At 35.8% G+C, this 13,187-nt stretch overlaps 2 protein-coding genes across 4 annotated transcripts in view; both read left to right on the top strand.

Moving 5' to 3' along the window:
• Positions 1-13,187, top strand: part of LOC129250849 (uncharacterized) — a 166,730-nt gene that overhangs the window by 131,300 nt on the left and 22,243 nt on the right. The window lies entirely within an intron of this gene.
• LOC129250850 (uncharacterized) lies at positions 4,151-5,070 on the top strand. Its single transcript, XM_054890452.1, has 2 exons — positions 4,151-4,627; positions 4,704-5,070. Exons 1-2 carry the CDS (start codon positions 4,303-4,305, stop codon positions 4,850-4,852), a joined length of 474 nt encoding a protein of 157 aa, XP_054746427.1. The 5' UTR covers positions 4,151-4,302; the 3' UTR covers positions 4,853-5,070.

Here is a 13,187-nt window from a genome sequence, read left to right as displayed (position 1 = left end):
ACACACACAAAAAATTTCATCAAAATCGGTTCAGTCGTTTAGGAGGAGTTCAGTGACAAACACACGAACATAAGAAATATATATATAAAGATTATCAAAAAAGGGGCTTGTACAAAACTTTTATTATATCAATCATTTTTAAATTAAATCCTAGACTTTTTAAAAACTCCTTATTCGATGGGGTTAAACAAATTTTGTGTTGAAAAATTTTATGTTCTCTTTTTAGAGCGTTGATTTTGCTTTGCACGCAATATTTTTGAGACCAATTGAAAACTGTTCACAAAATCTGTATGTAGTTGTTTTTTATTAAAAATAATCTTTTTGATATATTTTATTTATTTAGTCTTATTGATATATTTTCTCTCGAAAATTAACCAGCCTTCCAGCTTGATCGACGGCTTTAAGAACTTTTGTTATATCCACGGGATTGTTAGAGTTATGAAGAATCCCTGACTTCAATATTCTTTTACTGAATCCTAGTAATGATCCTATTGAGTATTCTTTTTCGAAATTCACTTCTTCCCTCGAACTCATACTTTCAGCTCGAAATGTATTAGTATTGACTTTTATATCAATTCATATAGATTGGTAGGTTCATATAGATCACTTATTTTCTTGGCTATATCACTCAGTTCATATGTTTCAACAGGTATCTCAATAACATTCGATCCGATGTGAAATAAATTGTTTTCTTTATCCACATTTGGAAGTGTGTGGTACGTGTCAAAACTAATTAACATAGTCTTGTTTAATTTCTATAGGAGGCATATAATTTATAAACAGTAAAGATGAATTACCATTTATTGCTAGTGTAATCGACATGTTGATAGGGTAGGTAGAAGAAGAATTCTAACCATACTTCTGCTCAAATATGCGTGCGCGCTTCCACTAAAATCGCAATATCTCGAGAACTATTATAGACACCATAAAATTTTTTTTTTCAAAATAAAGGTTAAATCATAAGGAATCGTTACGTGTATAACAGAAAATCTAAAAAAGTGGCCAAATCAACTAAAAATTGATTCAAAAAAATTTTTTGACTTTTTTTTGGTCAAAATTTCGAAATTTTTTTTTTACATAATACTAATTTAAACTACTTATTTGTTTCTATATTGTCTGTAAATTGCATTGAAATCCATCCACCGGTTCAAGAAATATTGATTTTTGAAAAAACACGGTCCCGATATTCAACATGGCGTAGATGACTCAATTTTGAAAATTTTTCAAAATCCTTTTAGGCTTGAATGTATCTTACCTAGAACTAATATTTCCCAAAGTTTCAAAGAAATCGAAAGACCACTTGCAAATCTCATATTTTCTGACGGAGTCTTACCCATATGTCAACCGCGGACCGTTTTATTGATACCGTCTCGTTCATATTTGAGCAGAAGTATGGTTAGAATTCTTCTTCTACCTACCCTATCAACATGTCGATTACACTAGCAATAAATGGTAATTCATCTTTACTGTTTATAAATTATATGCCTCCTATAGAAATTAAACAAGACTATGTTAATTAGTTTTGACACGTACCACACACTTCCAAATGTGGATAAAGAAAACAATTTATTTCACATCGGATCGAATGTTATTGAGATACCTGTTGAAACATATGAACTGAGTGATATAGCCAAGAAAATAAGTGATCTATATGAACCTACCAATCTATATGAATTGATATAAAAGTCAATACTAATACATTTCGAGCTGAAAGTATGAGTTCGAGGGAAGAAGTGAATTTCGAAAAAGAATACTCAATAGGATCATTACTAGGATTCAGTAAAAGAATATTGAAGTCAGGGATTCTTCATAACTCTAACAATCCCGTGGATATAACAAAAGTTCTTAAAGCCGTCGATCAAGCTGGAAGGCTGGTTAATTTTCGAGAGAAAATATATCAATAAGACTAAATAAATAAAATATATCAAAAAGATTATTTTTAATAAAAAACAACTACATACAGATTTTGTGAACAGTTTTCAATTGGTCTCAAAAATATTGCGTGCAAAGCAAAATCAACGCTCTAAAAAGAGAACATAAAATTTTTCAACACAAAATTTGTTTAACCCCATCGAATAAGGAGTTTTTAAAAAGTCTAGGATTTAATTTAAAAATGATTGATATAATAAAAGTTTTGTACAAGCCCCTTTTTTGATAATCTTTATATATATATTTCTTATGTTCGTGTGTTTGTCACTGAACTCCTCCTAAACGACTGAACCGATTTTGATGAAATTTTTTGTGTGTGTTCAATGGGATTCGAGAATGGTTTAGATTCACAATTTGGTCTCCTGGAAAATGTCTAGGGTCTCGAGATAGAGACCAAAACGTGGAGCCTAGAATGTGTATGTACAATATGGGTATCAAATGGAAGCTGTTGGTGAATGCTTTAGTTCAGAGTATTTTTCACGCCGCTCCGTGACTAGGGTCTTGAGATAGAGACCAAAACGTGGAGCCTAGAATGTGTATGTACAATATGGGTATCAAATGGAAGCTGTTGATGAATGCTTTAGTTCAGAGTAGTTTTCATGCCGCTCCGTGACTAGGGTCTCGAGATAGAGACCAAAACGTGGAGCCTAGAATGTGTTTGTACAATATGGATATCAGATGGAAGCTGTTGGTGAATGCTTTAGTTCAGAGTATTTTTCATGCCGCTCCGTGACTAGGGTCTCGAGATAGAGACCAAAACGTGGAGCCTAGAATGTGTATGTACAATATGGGTATCAAATGGAAGATGTTGATGAATGCTTTAGTTCAGAGTATTTTTCATGCCGCTCCGTGACTAGGGTCTCGAGATAGAGACCAAAACGTGGAGCCTAGAATGTGTATGTACAATATGGATATCAGATGGAAGCTGTTGGTGAATGCTTTAGTTCAGAGTATTTTTCATGCCGCTCCGTGACTAGGGTCTCGAGATAGAGACCAAAACGTGGAGCCTAGAATGTGTATGTACAATATGGGTATCAAATGGAAGCTGTTGGTGAATGCTTTAGTTCTGAGTATTTTTCATGCCGCTCCGTGACTGGGATCTCGAGATATAGGTCAAAACGTGGACCCGGGTAACCTTTGGTTGTGTATGTACAATATGGGCATCAAATGAAGACGTTCTAATACCGAGAATTCCAATGATTCCACCTGAATTGCCATTTGAATTCAAGCGTTTGCAACTACCCATTCGCTTAACATTTGCAATAACTATCAATAAATCACAAGGGCGAACTTTAGAAATATGCGGGATGAACTTAGAAGAACCAGTATTCACCCATGGTCAACTATACGTTGGCTGTTCACGTGTTGGGAAGCCAACAGCATTATATATTTACTCAAAAACAAATAGAAAAACAAAAAATATTGTGTATGCCAAAGCGCTGGAATAAAGAATAAAGAAATAAATAATATGAAAACCATATCTTTTCTGTTCTAAACCATATCTATTCTATTTTAGTGTGCCCAGCGAAGCGGGCGGGGTTTGCTAGTCTATATATATAAAAAGAAGTTACATTTCCTTGGTAATCTTATAACTCAAGAACGGGCTCACCTATCCAAACCAAATTTTTAGGCTTTGTTTGGACTATTCAGTAGATGGTTTGTGTTTTGAAATTTTAAGAATCGGATACCAGGGTCTCGAGAAATAGGCCAAAACGTGAACCCGGGTAACCCTAGGATGTGTTTGTACAATATGGGTAGCAAATGGAAGCTGCTGATGACTGCTATATTATAGAGTATTTTTGATGCCGCTCCGTGACTAGGGTCTCGAGATATCGGCCAAAATGTGGACCTCGATAACTTAAGGATGCGTTTGTACAATATGGGTAGCAAATGGGAGCTGTTGATGATTGCTATACTATAGAGTATTTTTAATGCCCCTCCGTAACTAGGGTCTCGAGATATAGACCAAAACGTGGACCTGGATAACCCTAGGATGTGTTTGAACCACATGAGTATCCATTGTAAGTTGTTGATAAATGCTAATGAAAAGAGGACTTTTCTTTTCGCTGGGTAACTAAGGACTCCAGATATAGACCAATTGGGAACTCGCCTTCAGGTTAAGAGATTGCATTCTTATGTACTACAACCAGTTAAAATGTTTTTAAAATTTCAGATCCGTTATCTACATATATTTCTCGAACTTTACAGATTCAAGGTCAAATATACCATAGAGCTGGGTCTTTGCTACCTTTCCCAGATGGTGACCATCAATTTTTGCAAATATATTTTATTGGTGATGAGAATCGTGAAATAGATCAGCGCTGTGCAATTTCGACGAATACGAGAAGATCAATCGTGAATGAATTGCAAACAATGTTCCATCAACACAATGAATTGGTGAAATTGTTCAAAGTGGCACTCGATCTGATGCTCACCGATGGCCACAAAATCATAATAAAAGCCGATACCAATTGGGAGCACGCCAGACGATTCAATGTACCAACGATTGATGAAGTAGCTATTGTTGTGGTTGGTGAACAGTTTCAGCCACGAGATATTGTTTTGTATCGTAGAAATGAGCAATTACAACGTATTTCAGAACTCCATCGCTGTTATGATGCATTGCAATACCCCATTTTGTTTTGGAGAGGGGACGATGGCTATTATATCAACATACCAATGATAAATCCAACAACTGGTACATACACATTTTATTTTTGTTTAAATATGATTTTTAAATAATTTTCATACGCTAATTAATTTTTGCATCGCAGGTCAAAAATCAACGAAAACCGTCAGTGCGATGAATTTTTATTCGTATCGATTGATGATTCGCCCTCAAGAAAACAATTTTATTTTGCGATGCAATCAACTTTCGCATCAATTTTTTATCGAATTGCAAGTCATTTGGACGCAAATATAATAAAAAATTGAATGCTCCAGGAGGAACTGGAAAAACATTTTTAACTTTATTTATTTTAGCATAATTTATTTAGCGTAAAAAATTGAAATGGAAATTAAAGAATCAAAGTTTAATTACAAGTTTTTATCGGCTCTTTCACCTTACCTGTATATATGTAGGTGACCACCACAATCAAATTTTAAAAAAGTACAGAAAAGGCTATTGTGACATCTTTAGAAAGTATGTTGAATGAAAAAAATCAACTAATTCAACTGTTTAAACATTTTACGAGTTCTATAAAGAAAACTTAATATGAAAAATTTCTTGCGATATAAAAAAAAATTTTATGTATGATGGTGCGAAGCCCACTGGGTAATGCTAGTCTATACTAAATTAGGGGTGGGATTATTTTCGAATAATATTCGAATAAACATTATTCGAATAAAACGAATAATACTATTCGTTTCAAATAATTCGAATAGTTCATTATTCGAATACCTTACTATTCGAGTACCTCACTATTCGAATAGTTTACTATTCGAATACTTCACTATACGAATACCTTACTATTCGAATACCTCACTATTCGAATACCTTACTATTCGAATACCTCACTATTCGAATACCTTACTATTCGAATACCCCACTATTCGAATACCTTACTATTCGAATACCTCACTATATATTCATGATTGATTTTTTGATTTGACCGCTTCATGTTTCAATTAGCTAATATGATAAGATTTCTTTGGTATTGTTCTTGACAAAACATCGACAGGTATACATACTTATATGTATGTGCATAACTAAATGTGCATAAAAACATCAGAGCGTTTCTAAAAAAATATTTGGTTTTCCCTCGTAACAATTCTTGTGTTTAGACGCCTTAATATTAATATTCGGGTGGCCCGCACTGCACTTTTCAATTTCCCATATAAATTGTGTGGAGAAATATGATTTCACATTTTCTATGTCCGCATCGGTTTTAACATTCTCGGTAACGGATCGAAATAATGGTTGTCTCTCAAACGATAAATATGGAGCCTTAAAATCTTCTTTTGCTTAATCTACAGATTTAGAAGTTATTGAAGGCCAATAATAGGATAGAATTATATACAGGGTTGGCCATATTAAACTGACCCATTGAGTAACCCTATAACTTTTTACTGTAATTTGAAATCTAAGGTTTACGTCAACAAGCCAAAGACACTAGGCGCACTTAAGGCCAATATCCGACGGGAAATAGCCGCCATATCGGCCGAGACGCTGGCCAGAACTATGGAAAACGCCGAAAAACGGCCACATTACGCTATACGAGCTAAGGGCGACCACTTGCGCGATATCATATTCAAAAAGTGATGTAAACGAATCTCCTTGAACTAAATTAAATGTTTTTCACAATGAAACACAAAAAAATTTTTCTTTTTCCATATTTTTTTAATAATCACATGGGTCAGTTTAAGATGGCCAACCCTGTACATATCCAAATACGTGCTAAGGGCGACCACTTGCGCGATATCATATTCAAAAAGTGATGTAAACGAATCTCCTTGAACTAAATTAAATGTTTTTCACAATGAAACACAAAAAAATGTTTCTTTTTCCATATTTTTTTAATAATCACATGGGTCAGTTTAAGATGGCCAACCCTGTACTTATTTATGTACACATGCAGATTGCTTTGAAATTGGTTTGATGCGCAAATGCATGTGTGTATGTATCTATGTATGTATGTAATTTCAAAAAATTACGCTATAGAAGAAATTAAATAAAAATATCACTTACTTTTTGTTGCTAATGTGTGTACAACAGATACATGACAACAACAACAGATACATACATGACATATGTATGTATATGTACATGTACCTACCCTGCTGAGTGGTCAATAGTAGGTAGATATTTCTTTGTATATTTAGTTATAAGACACTATTTGTGATAAATAATTATCATAGTAAATGGTTTTTGAAGTATTTATGTACGTATGCTTTTGCTAACGCTCTTCCTTTTAAAGTAAACAATTTTTTTTAATTCGATAATAAAATATATATTATTTATTTCTCTTAAAAAGAAGTCTGAAATAGATTACGTATTTCAGTGTCACATGAAGTTTATTGCCTGAAATGTCCATATACATATGTATATAATTCTCATCGCCAGTTACCTAAGCGTATGCATGGTCGTAGGACTGTCTGCACTCGTTTATCGGGGTTAGGTCAGTCAGTAGCAGGTAGAGTATATGGGTATATGTATGTGCATATAATAGTACTGCGAAAAGCAAAAAACCTAAAAGAAAATAATTTCATCCCTCAAGCAAGAGTAGTCCGCTAATCTATAAATATTTACCAAAATATGAAACAAAAACAAAGCGCCGACACAATAAAAAGTAGGTAGTATTTTCATTTAACACGTTCCCTGTACGCTTAGCCACATATGGTTCAGTAAACGTGCGCCTGATAAGCACTGATACGTTCCATGTGTTTCATGAACGTCCAGAAGCAAAAATGTCCCTCTACGCTAATGTACCATATGTGTTGCAAGTAGAAATACCCTACATCCGTTTTTTTTAATTATTATTATTACTAAAGCTATCCTATGACTACCAAAAAACAAATTATTCAAAAAACCCTTTTGGACTTGTCGGTCAATTTTGCATTTTTGTATTGCGGCAGGGAACGTGTTAATATAAGCCTTTGCGTGGTTTTTGAATTTGCATACATAGGTACATGCACTTGTACAGAAACCGATTAGTAGTCCGCTTATCTAAGTAAATATTTACCAAAAATATTCGAATAGTGAAGTATTCGAATAGTAAGGTATTCGAATAGTGAAGTATTCGAATAGTAAGGTATTCGAATAGTGAAGTATTCGAATAGTAAGGTATTCGAATAGTAAGGTATTCGAATAGTAAGGTATTCGAATAGTAAGGTATTCGAATAGTAAGGTATTCGAATAGTAAGGTATTCGAATAGTAAGGTATTCGAATAGTAAGGTATTCGAATAGTAAGCTATTCGAATAGTGAAGTATTCGAATAGCATTATTCGAATAAACGAATAAAAAATTCGAATAAATATTATTCGAATTACGAATATCTCTCGAATAAAAGATTTTATTATTCGAATAATTTTTATTCGAATAGTCCCACCCCTAATACTAATATTATAAAGAGGAAAACTTTGTTTGTTTGTTTGTTTGTTTGTTTGTAACGAATAGGCTCAAAAACTACTGGACCGATTTTAAAAATTCTTTCACCATTCGAAAACTACATTATCCAAGAGTAACATGGATTACATTTTATTTTGGAAAAAAATAGGGTTCCGTAAGATATTTGGATTTTTCGGACACAAACTGAAAAAAATCTTATATATAAAATAAAGTCAACTTTTTGTGTGTGTTCGCTAACCGGCCGTGTCTGCACCGAATTAAACCAAACTTACACACATAGTTAAGAAGGTATTGAAGATGGTTTCCGTATAGTTTGGATACCTATTGGTGGATAGGGCTCGAGATATAGGTCAAAACGTGGACTCGGGTAACCTTCGGATGTGTATGTACAATATGGGTATCAAATGGAAGCTGTTGGTGAATGCTTTAGTTCAGAGTATTTCCATCCGCTCCGTGACTAGGGTCTCGAGATAGAGACCAAAACGTGGACCCGGGTAACCCTAGAATGTGTATGTACAATATGGATATCAAATGGAAGCTGTTGGTGAATGCTTTAGTACAGAGTATTTTTCATGCCGCTCCGTGACTGGGGTCTCGAGATATAGGTCAAAACGTGGACCCGGGTAACCTTCGGACGTGTATGTACAATATGGGTATCAAATGGAAGCTGTTGATAAGTGCTTCAATACGGTGTAATTTTCATACCTATTGATGACTAGGGTCTGGAAATATATGCCAAAACGTGGACCCGCCGTGTCTTTGCACCGAATTAAACCAAACTTACACACATTGTTAAGGAGGCATTGAAGATGGTTTTCGTATAGTTTGGATACCTATTGGTAGATAGGGTCTCGAGATATAGGTCAAAACGTGGACCCGGGTAACCTTCGGATGTGTATGTACAATATGGGTATCAAATGGAAGCTGTTGGTGAATGCTTCAGTTCAGAGTATTTCCATCCGCTCCGTGACTAGGGTCTCGAGATAGAGACCAAAACGTGGACCCTAGAATGTGTTTGTACAATATGGATATCAAATGAAAGCTGTTGATAAGTGCTTTAATACGGGGTAATTTTCATACCTATTGATGACTAGGGTCTCGAGATATAGGTCAAAACGTGGACCCGGGTAACCTTCGGACGTGTATGTACAATATGGGTATCAAATGGAAGCTGTTGATAAGTGCTTCAATACGGGGTAATTTTCATACCTATTGATGACGAGGGTCTCGAGATATAGGTCAAAACGTGGACCCGGGTAACTTTCGGACGTGTATGTACAATATGGGTATCAAATGGAAGCTGTTGATAAGTGCTTCAATACGGGGTAATTTTCATACCTATTGATGACTAGGGTCTGGAAATATATCCCAAAACGTGGACCCGCCGTGTCTTTGCACCGAATTAAACCAAACTTACACACATTTTTAAGGAGGTATTGAAGATGGTTTCCGTATAGTTTGGATACCTATTGGTACATAGGGTCTCGAGATATAGGTCAAAACGTGGACCCGGGTAACCCTAGGATGTGTATGTAAAATATGGGTATCAAATGGAAGCTGTTGGTGAATGCTTTAGTTCAGAGTATTTCCATCCGCTCCGTGACTAGGGTCTCGAGATAGAGACCAAAACGTGGACCCTAGAATGTGTTTGTACAATATGGATATCAAATGAAAGCTGTTGATAAGTGCTTTAATACGCGGTAATTTTCATACCTATTGATGACTAGGGTCTCGAGATATAGGTCAAAACGTGGACCCGGGTAACCTTCGGACGTGTATGTACAATATGGGTATCAAATGGAAGCTGTTGGTGAATGCTTTAGTTCAGAGTATTTTTCATGCCGCTCCGTGACTAGGGTCTCGAGGTAGAGACCAAAACGTGGACCCTAGAATGTGTTTGTACAATATGGATATCAAATGAAAGCTGTTGATAAGTGCTTTAATACGGGGTAATTTTCATAGCTATTGATGCCTGGGATCTGGAAATATATGCCAAAACGTGGACCCGCCGTGTCTTTGCACCGAATTAAACCAAACTTACATACATTGTTAAGGAGGTATTGAAGATGGTTTCCGTATAGTTTGGATACCTATTGGTAGAAAGGGTCTCGAGATATAGGTCAAAACGTGGACCCGGGTAACCTTTGGATGCGTATGTACAATATGGGTATCAAATGGAAGCTGTTGGTGAATGCTTTAGTTCAGAGTATTTCCATCCGCTCCGTGACTAGGGTCTCGAGATAGAGACCAAATCGTGGACCCTAGAATGTATTTGTACAATATGGGTATCAAATGAATGCTGTTTATAAGTGCTTTAATACGGGGTAATTTTCATACCTATTGATGACTAGGGTCTCGAGATATAGGTCAAAACGTGGACCCGGGTAACCTTCGGACGTGTATGTACAATATGGGTATCAAAGGGAAGCTGTTGGTGAATGCTTTAGTTCAGAGTAATTTTCATGCCGCTCCGTGACTAAGATCTCGAGATAGAGACCAAAACGTGGAGCCTAGAATGTGTTTGTACAATATGGATATCAAATTGAAGCTGTTTGTGAATGCCTTAGTACAGAGTATTTTTCATGTCGCTACGTGACTGGGGGCTCGAGATATAGGTCAAAACGTGGACCCGGGTAACCTTTGGTTGTGTATGTACAATATAGGTATCAAATGAAAGCTGTTGATAAGTGCTTTAATACGGGGTAATTTTCATACCTATTGATGACTAGGGTCTCGAAATATATGCCAAGACGTGGACCCGCCGTGTCTTTGCACCGAATTAAACCAAACTTATGCACATTGTTAAGTAAGTATTGAAAATGGGTTTCGTAAAGTTTGGTTGTAATTCGGAGCAGTGGCAACGGGTACAGCGTTCTTTTGAGCCAGCCATAATGTCGCTTACTTTTTTAACGCTTGGGGCGGAACTGAACTGTCAAATTGACAGTGTTAGTTACAATGTGTCAATATTTCTTTCTGATTTCGATGCCATAAGGAAAAAACGTAAGTGCAACATGTAAAAATTGTTTGTGAATTTTTTTGGAGTGGATTTTGGAACAGTGAATAATTTCTTACGAAATTTGAGAATTTAATGTGAAATCCGAATGAAATTATGTGTTCGTGGAAAAAACAATTTTTTTCGTTTTTTTTTTTTTAAATATAAATGGATAATGGTTAAAAAAGCTCCAATGCTTAATAAAACATATAAATTGAAACGAAAAATTCATGGATGATCAGGAAAAAAGACGATTGTTTATTCATATGCGTTGATTTGAAATTTAAAAACAATCTTCTTTTTTCCTGATTTTCAATTTATATTTTATATTTACTCAAAAACAAATAGAAAAACAAAAAATATTGTTTATGCCAAAGCGCTTGAATAAAGAATAAAGAAATAAATAATATGAAAACCATATATTTTCTGTTCTAAACCATATCTATTCTATTTTAGTGTGCCCAGCGAAGGGGGCCGGGTTTGCTAGTAGTATAATAAAAAAGAATACCATAGATACATACCATATTTACATCCCCATACAAAATCAGGACGAGTATGTGCTACTAAGTGAGAGTATTTTGTACATTGATCCATATCAAATGCTGATTCAACAATTTCAAAAACTGTAAAGATGTTAAATAGTTGTATGGCCCATTTCTTCGAGGAGATACGATATGAAATGAATGGAATAGAAATTGATCGCACATGTTGGGTATTGCAACAGAAATGGAAATGTATGTATCGTTTAACGAATCTGAAAGTATAAATGCCTGGTGGTGCCCTTTTGAAAATATAAACCTTAAGACTGGACTTTTAATTTTTGTGTACCGTTAAAAATCCTACTCGGATTTTTTGAAGATTTTGATAAAATTATTATTAGTTGTAAACATGAATTAATCTTAATGCAAGATAAAGAAAATGATGCTGTGTATGATGTCAACTATAGCAACAGATAAACTTAGATTAAAACTTTTAAATATTACATGGAAAGTACCACACATTCCACTTTGAGACTCGTACGAGTATTGGTTAAATGTGTTGCGAACAATTAATAGTAAACAACCATTAAGCATTTCGTTTAAAATGTGGGGTGTTTATCATATATAATAATAGGACTATGAATAAGTTCGTGCGGTTTTTTTTTCGAAATTTGAAACTTTATTGACGTAAAATGGTTACAAATTTAATATTCAAAGTATTGTCCATCGCTTGCTACTACTTTTTCCCATCTTTCTGGCAATTCACGGATTCCCTTTGTGAAAAATTCGGTCGGTTTTGCCGCAATCCACGAATCGATCCATTTTTTGACTTCATCGTAATTACGGAAGTGCTGGTCAGCCAGGCCATGTTGCATCGATCGGAAGAGATAGTAATCGGATGGCGCAAGGTCTGGACTATACGGCGGGTGGGGTAGGACATCCCATTTGAGCGTTTCTAAGTATGTTTTGACCACTTGTGCAACATGTGGCCGAGCATTGTCATGTTGCAAAATAACTTTGTCGTGTCTATCGGCGTATTGCGGCCGTTTTTCTCGCAGTGCTCGGCTCAAACGCATCAATTGTCGTCGGTAGACATCCCCCGTAATCGTTTCATTCGGTTTCAGTAGCTCATAATACACAACACCCAGCTGGTCCCACCAGATACACAGCATAACCTTCAGGCCATGAATATTCTGCGCCGACGTCGATGTTGAAGCATGGCCAGGGTATCCATACGTTGCCCGACGTTTTGGATTGTCGTAATGGACCCACTTTTCATCGCCAGTCACAATTCGATGCAAAAAACCCTTTCTTTTGTGCCGTTGAAGCAGTTGTTCGCATGCCATAAAACGGCGTTCAACGTCTCTTGGCTTCAATTCATACGGCACCCAATGGCCTACCTTTCGGATCATTCCCATGGCTTTTAAACGTTTGGAAATGGTTGATTGATCAACTCCCAAAGTTTTTGCAACCTCTTCTTGCGTTTGAGCCGGATCTTGATCGAGCAATTCCTCCAATTCGGTATCCATGAACTTTGGCGGCGCACCCTCGCGTTCTTCGTCTTCCAAGCCAAAATCACCACTTTTAAAGCGTGCAAACCACTTCTGGCACGTTCGCTCAGCTAGAGCATGCTCACCATAAACTTCCACCAAGATACGATGACTTTCGGCTGCTTTTTTCTTCATATTAAAATAATGAAGAAGAATTCCCCGCAAAAAC

Source organism: Anastrepha obliqua, chromosome 6, assembly GCF_027943255.1.
Source record: "Anastrepha obliqua isolate idAnaObli1 chromosome 6, idAnaObli1_1.0, whole genome shotgun sequence".
Taxonomy (NCBI): Eukaryota; Metazoa; Arthropoda; class Insecta; order Diptera; family Tephritidae; genus Anastrepha; species Anastrepha obliqua.
The sequence above is the reverse complement of the archived record's forward strand: the minus strand, read 5'-3'. Positions and strand labels throughout refer to the sequence as shown.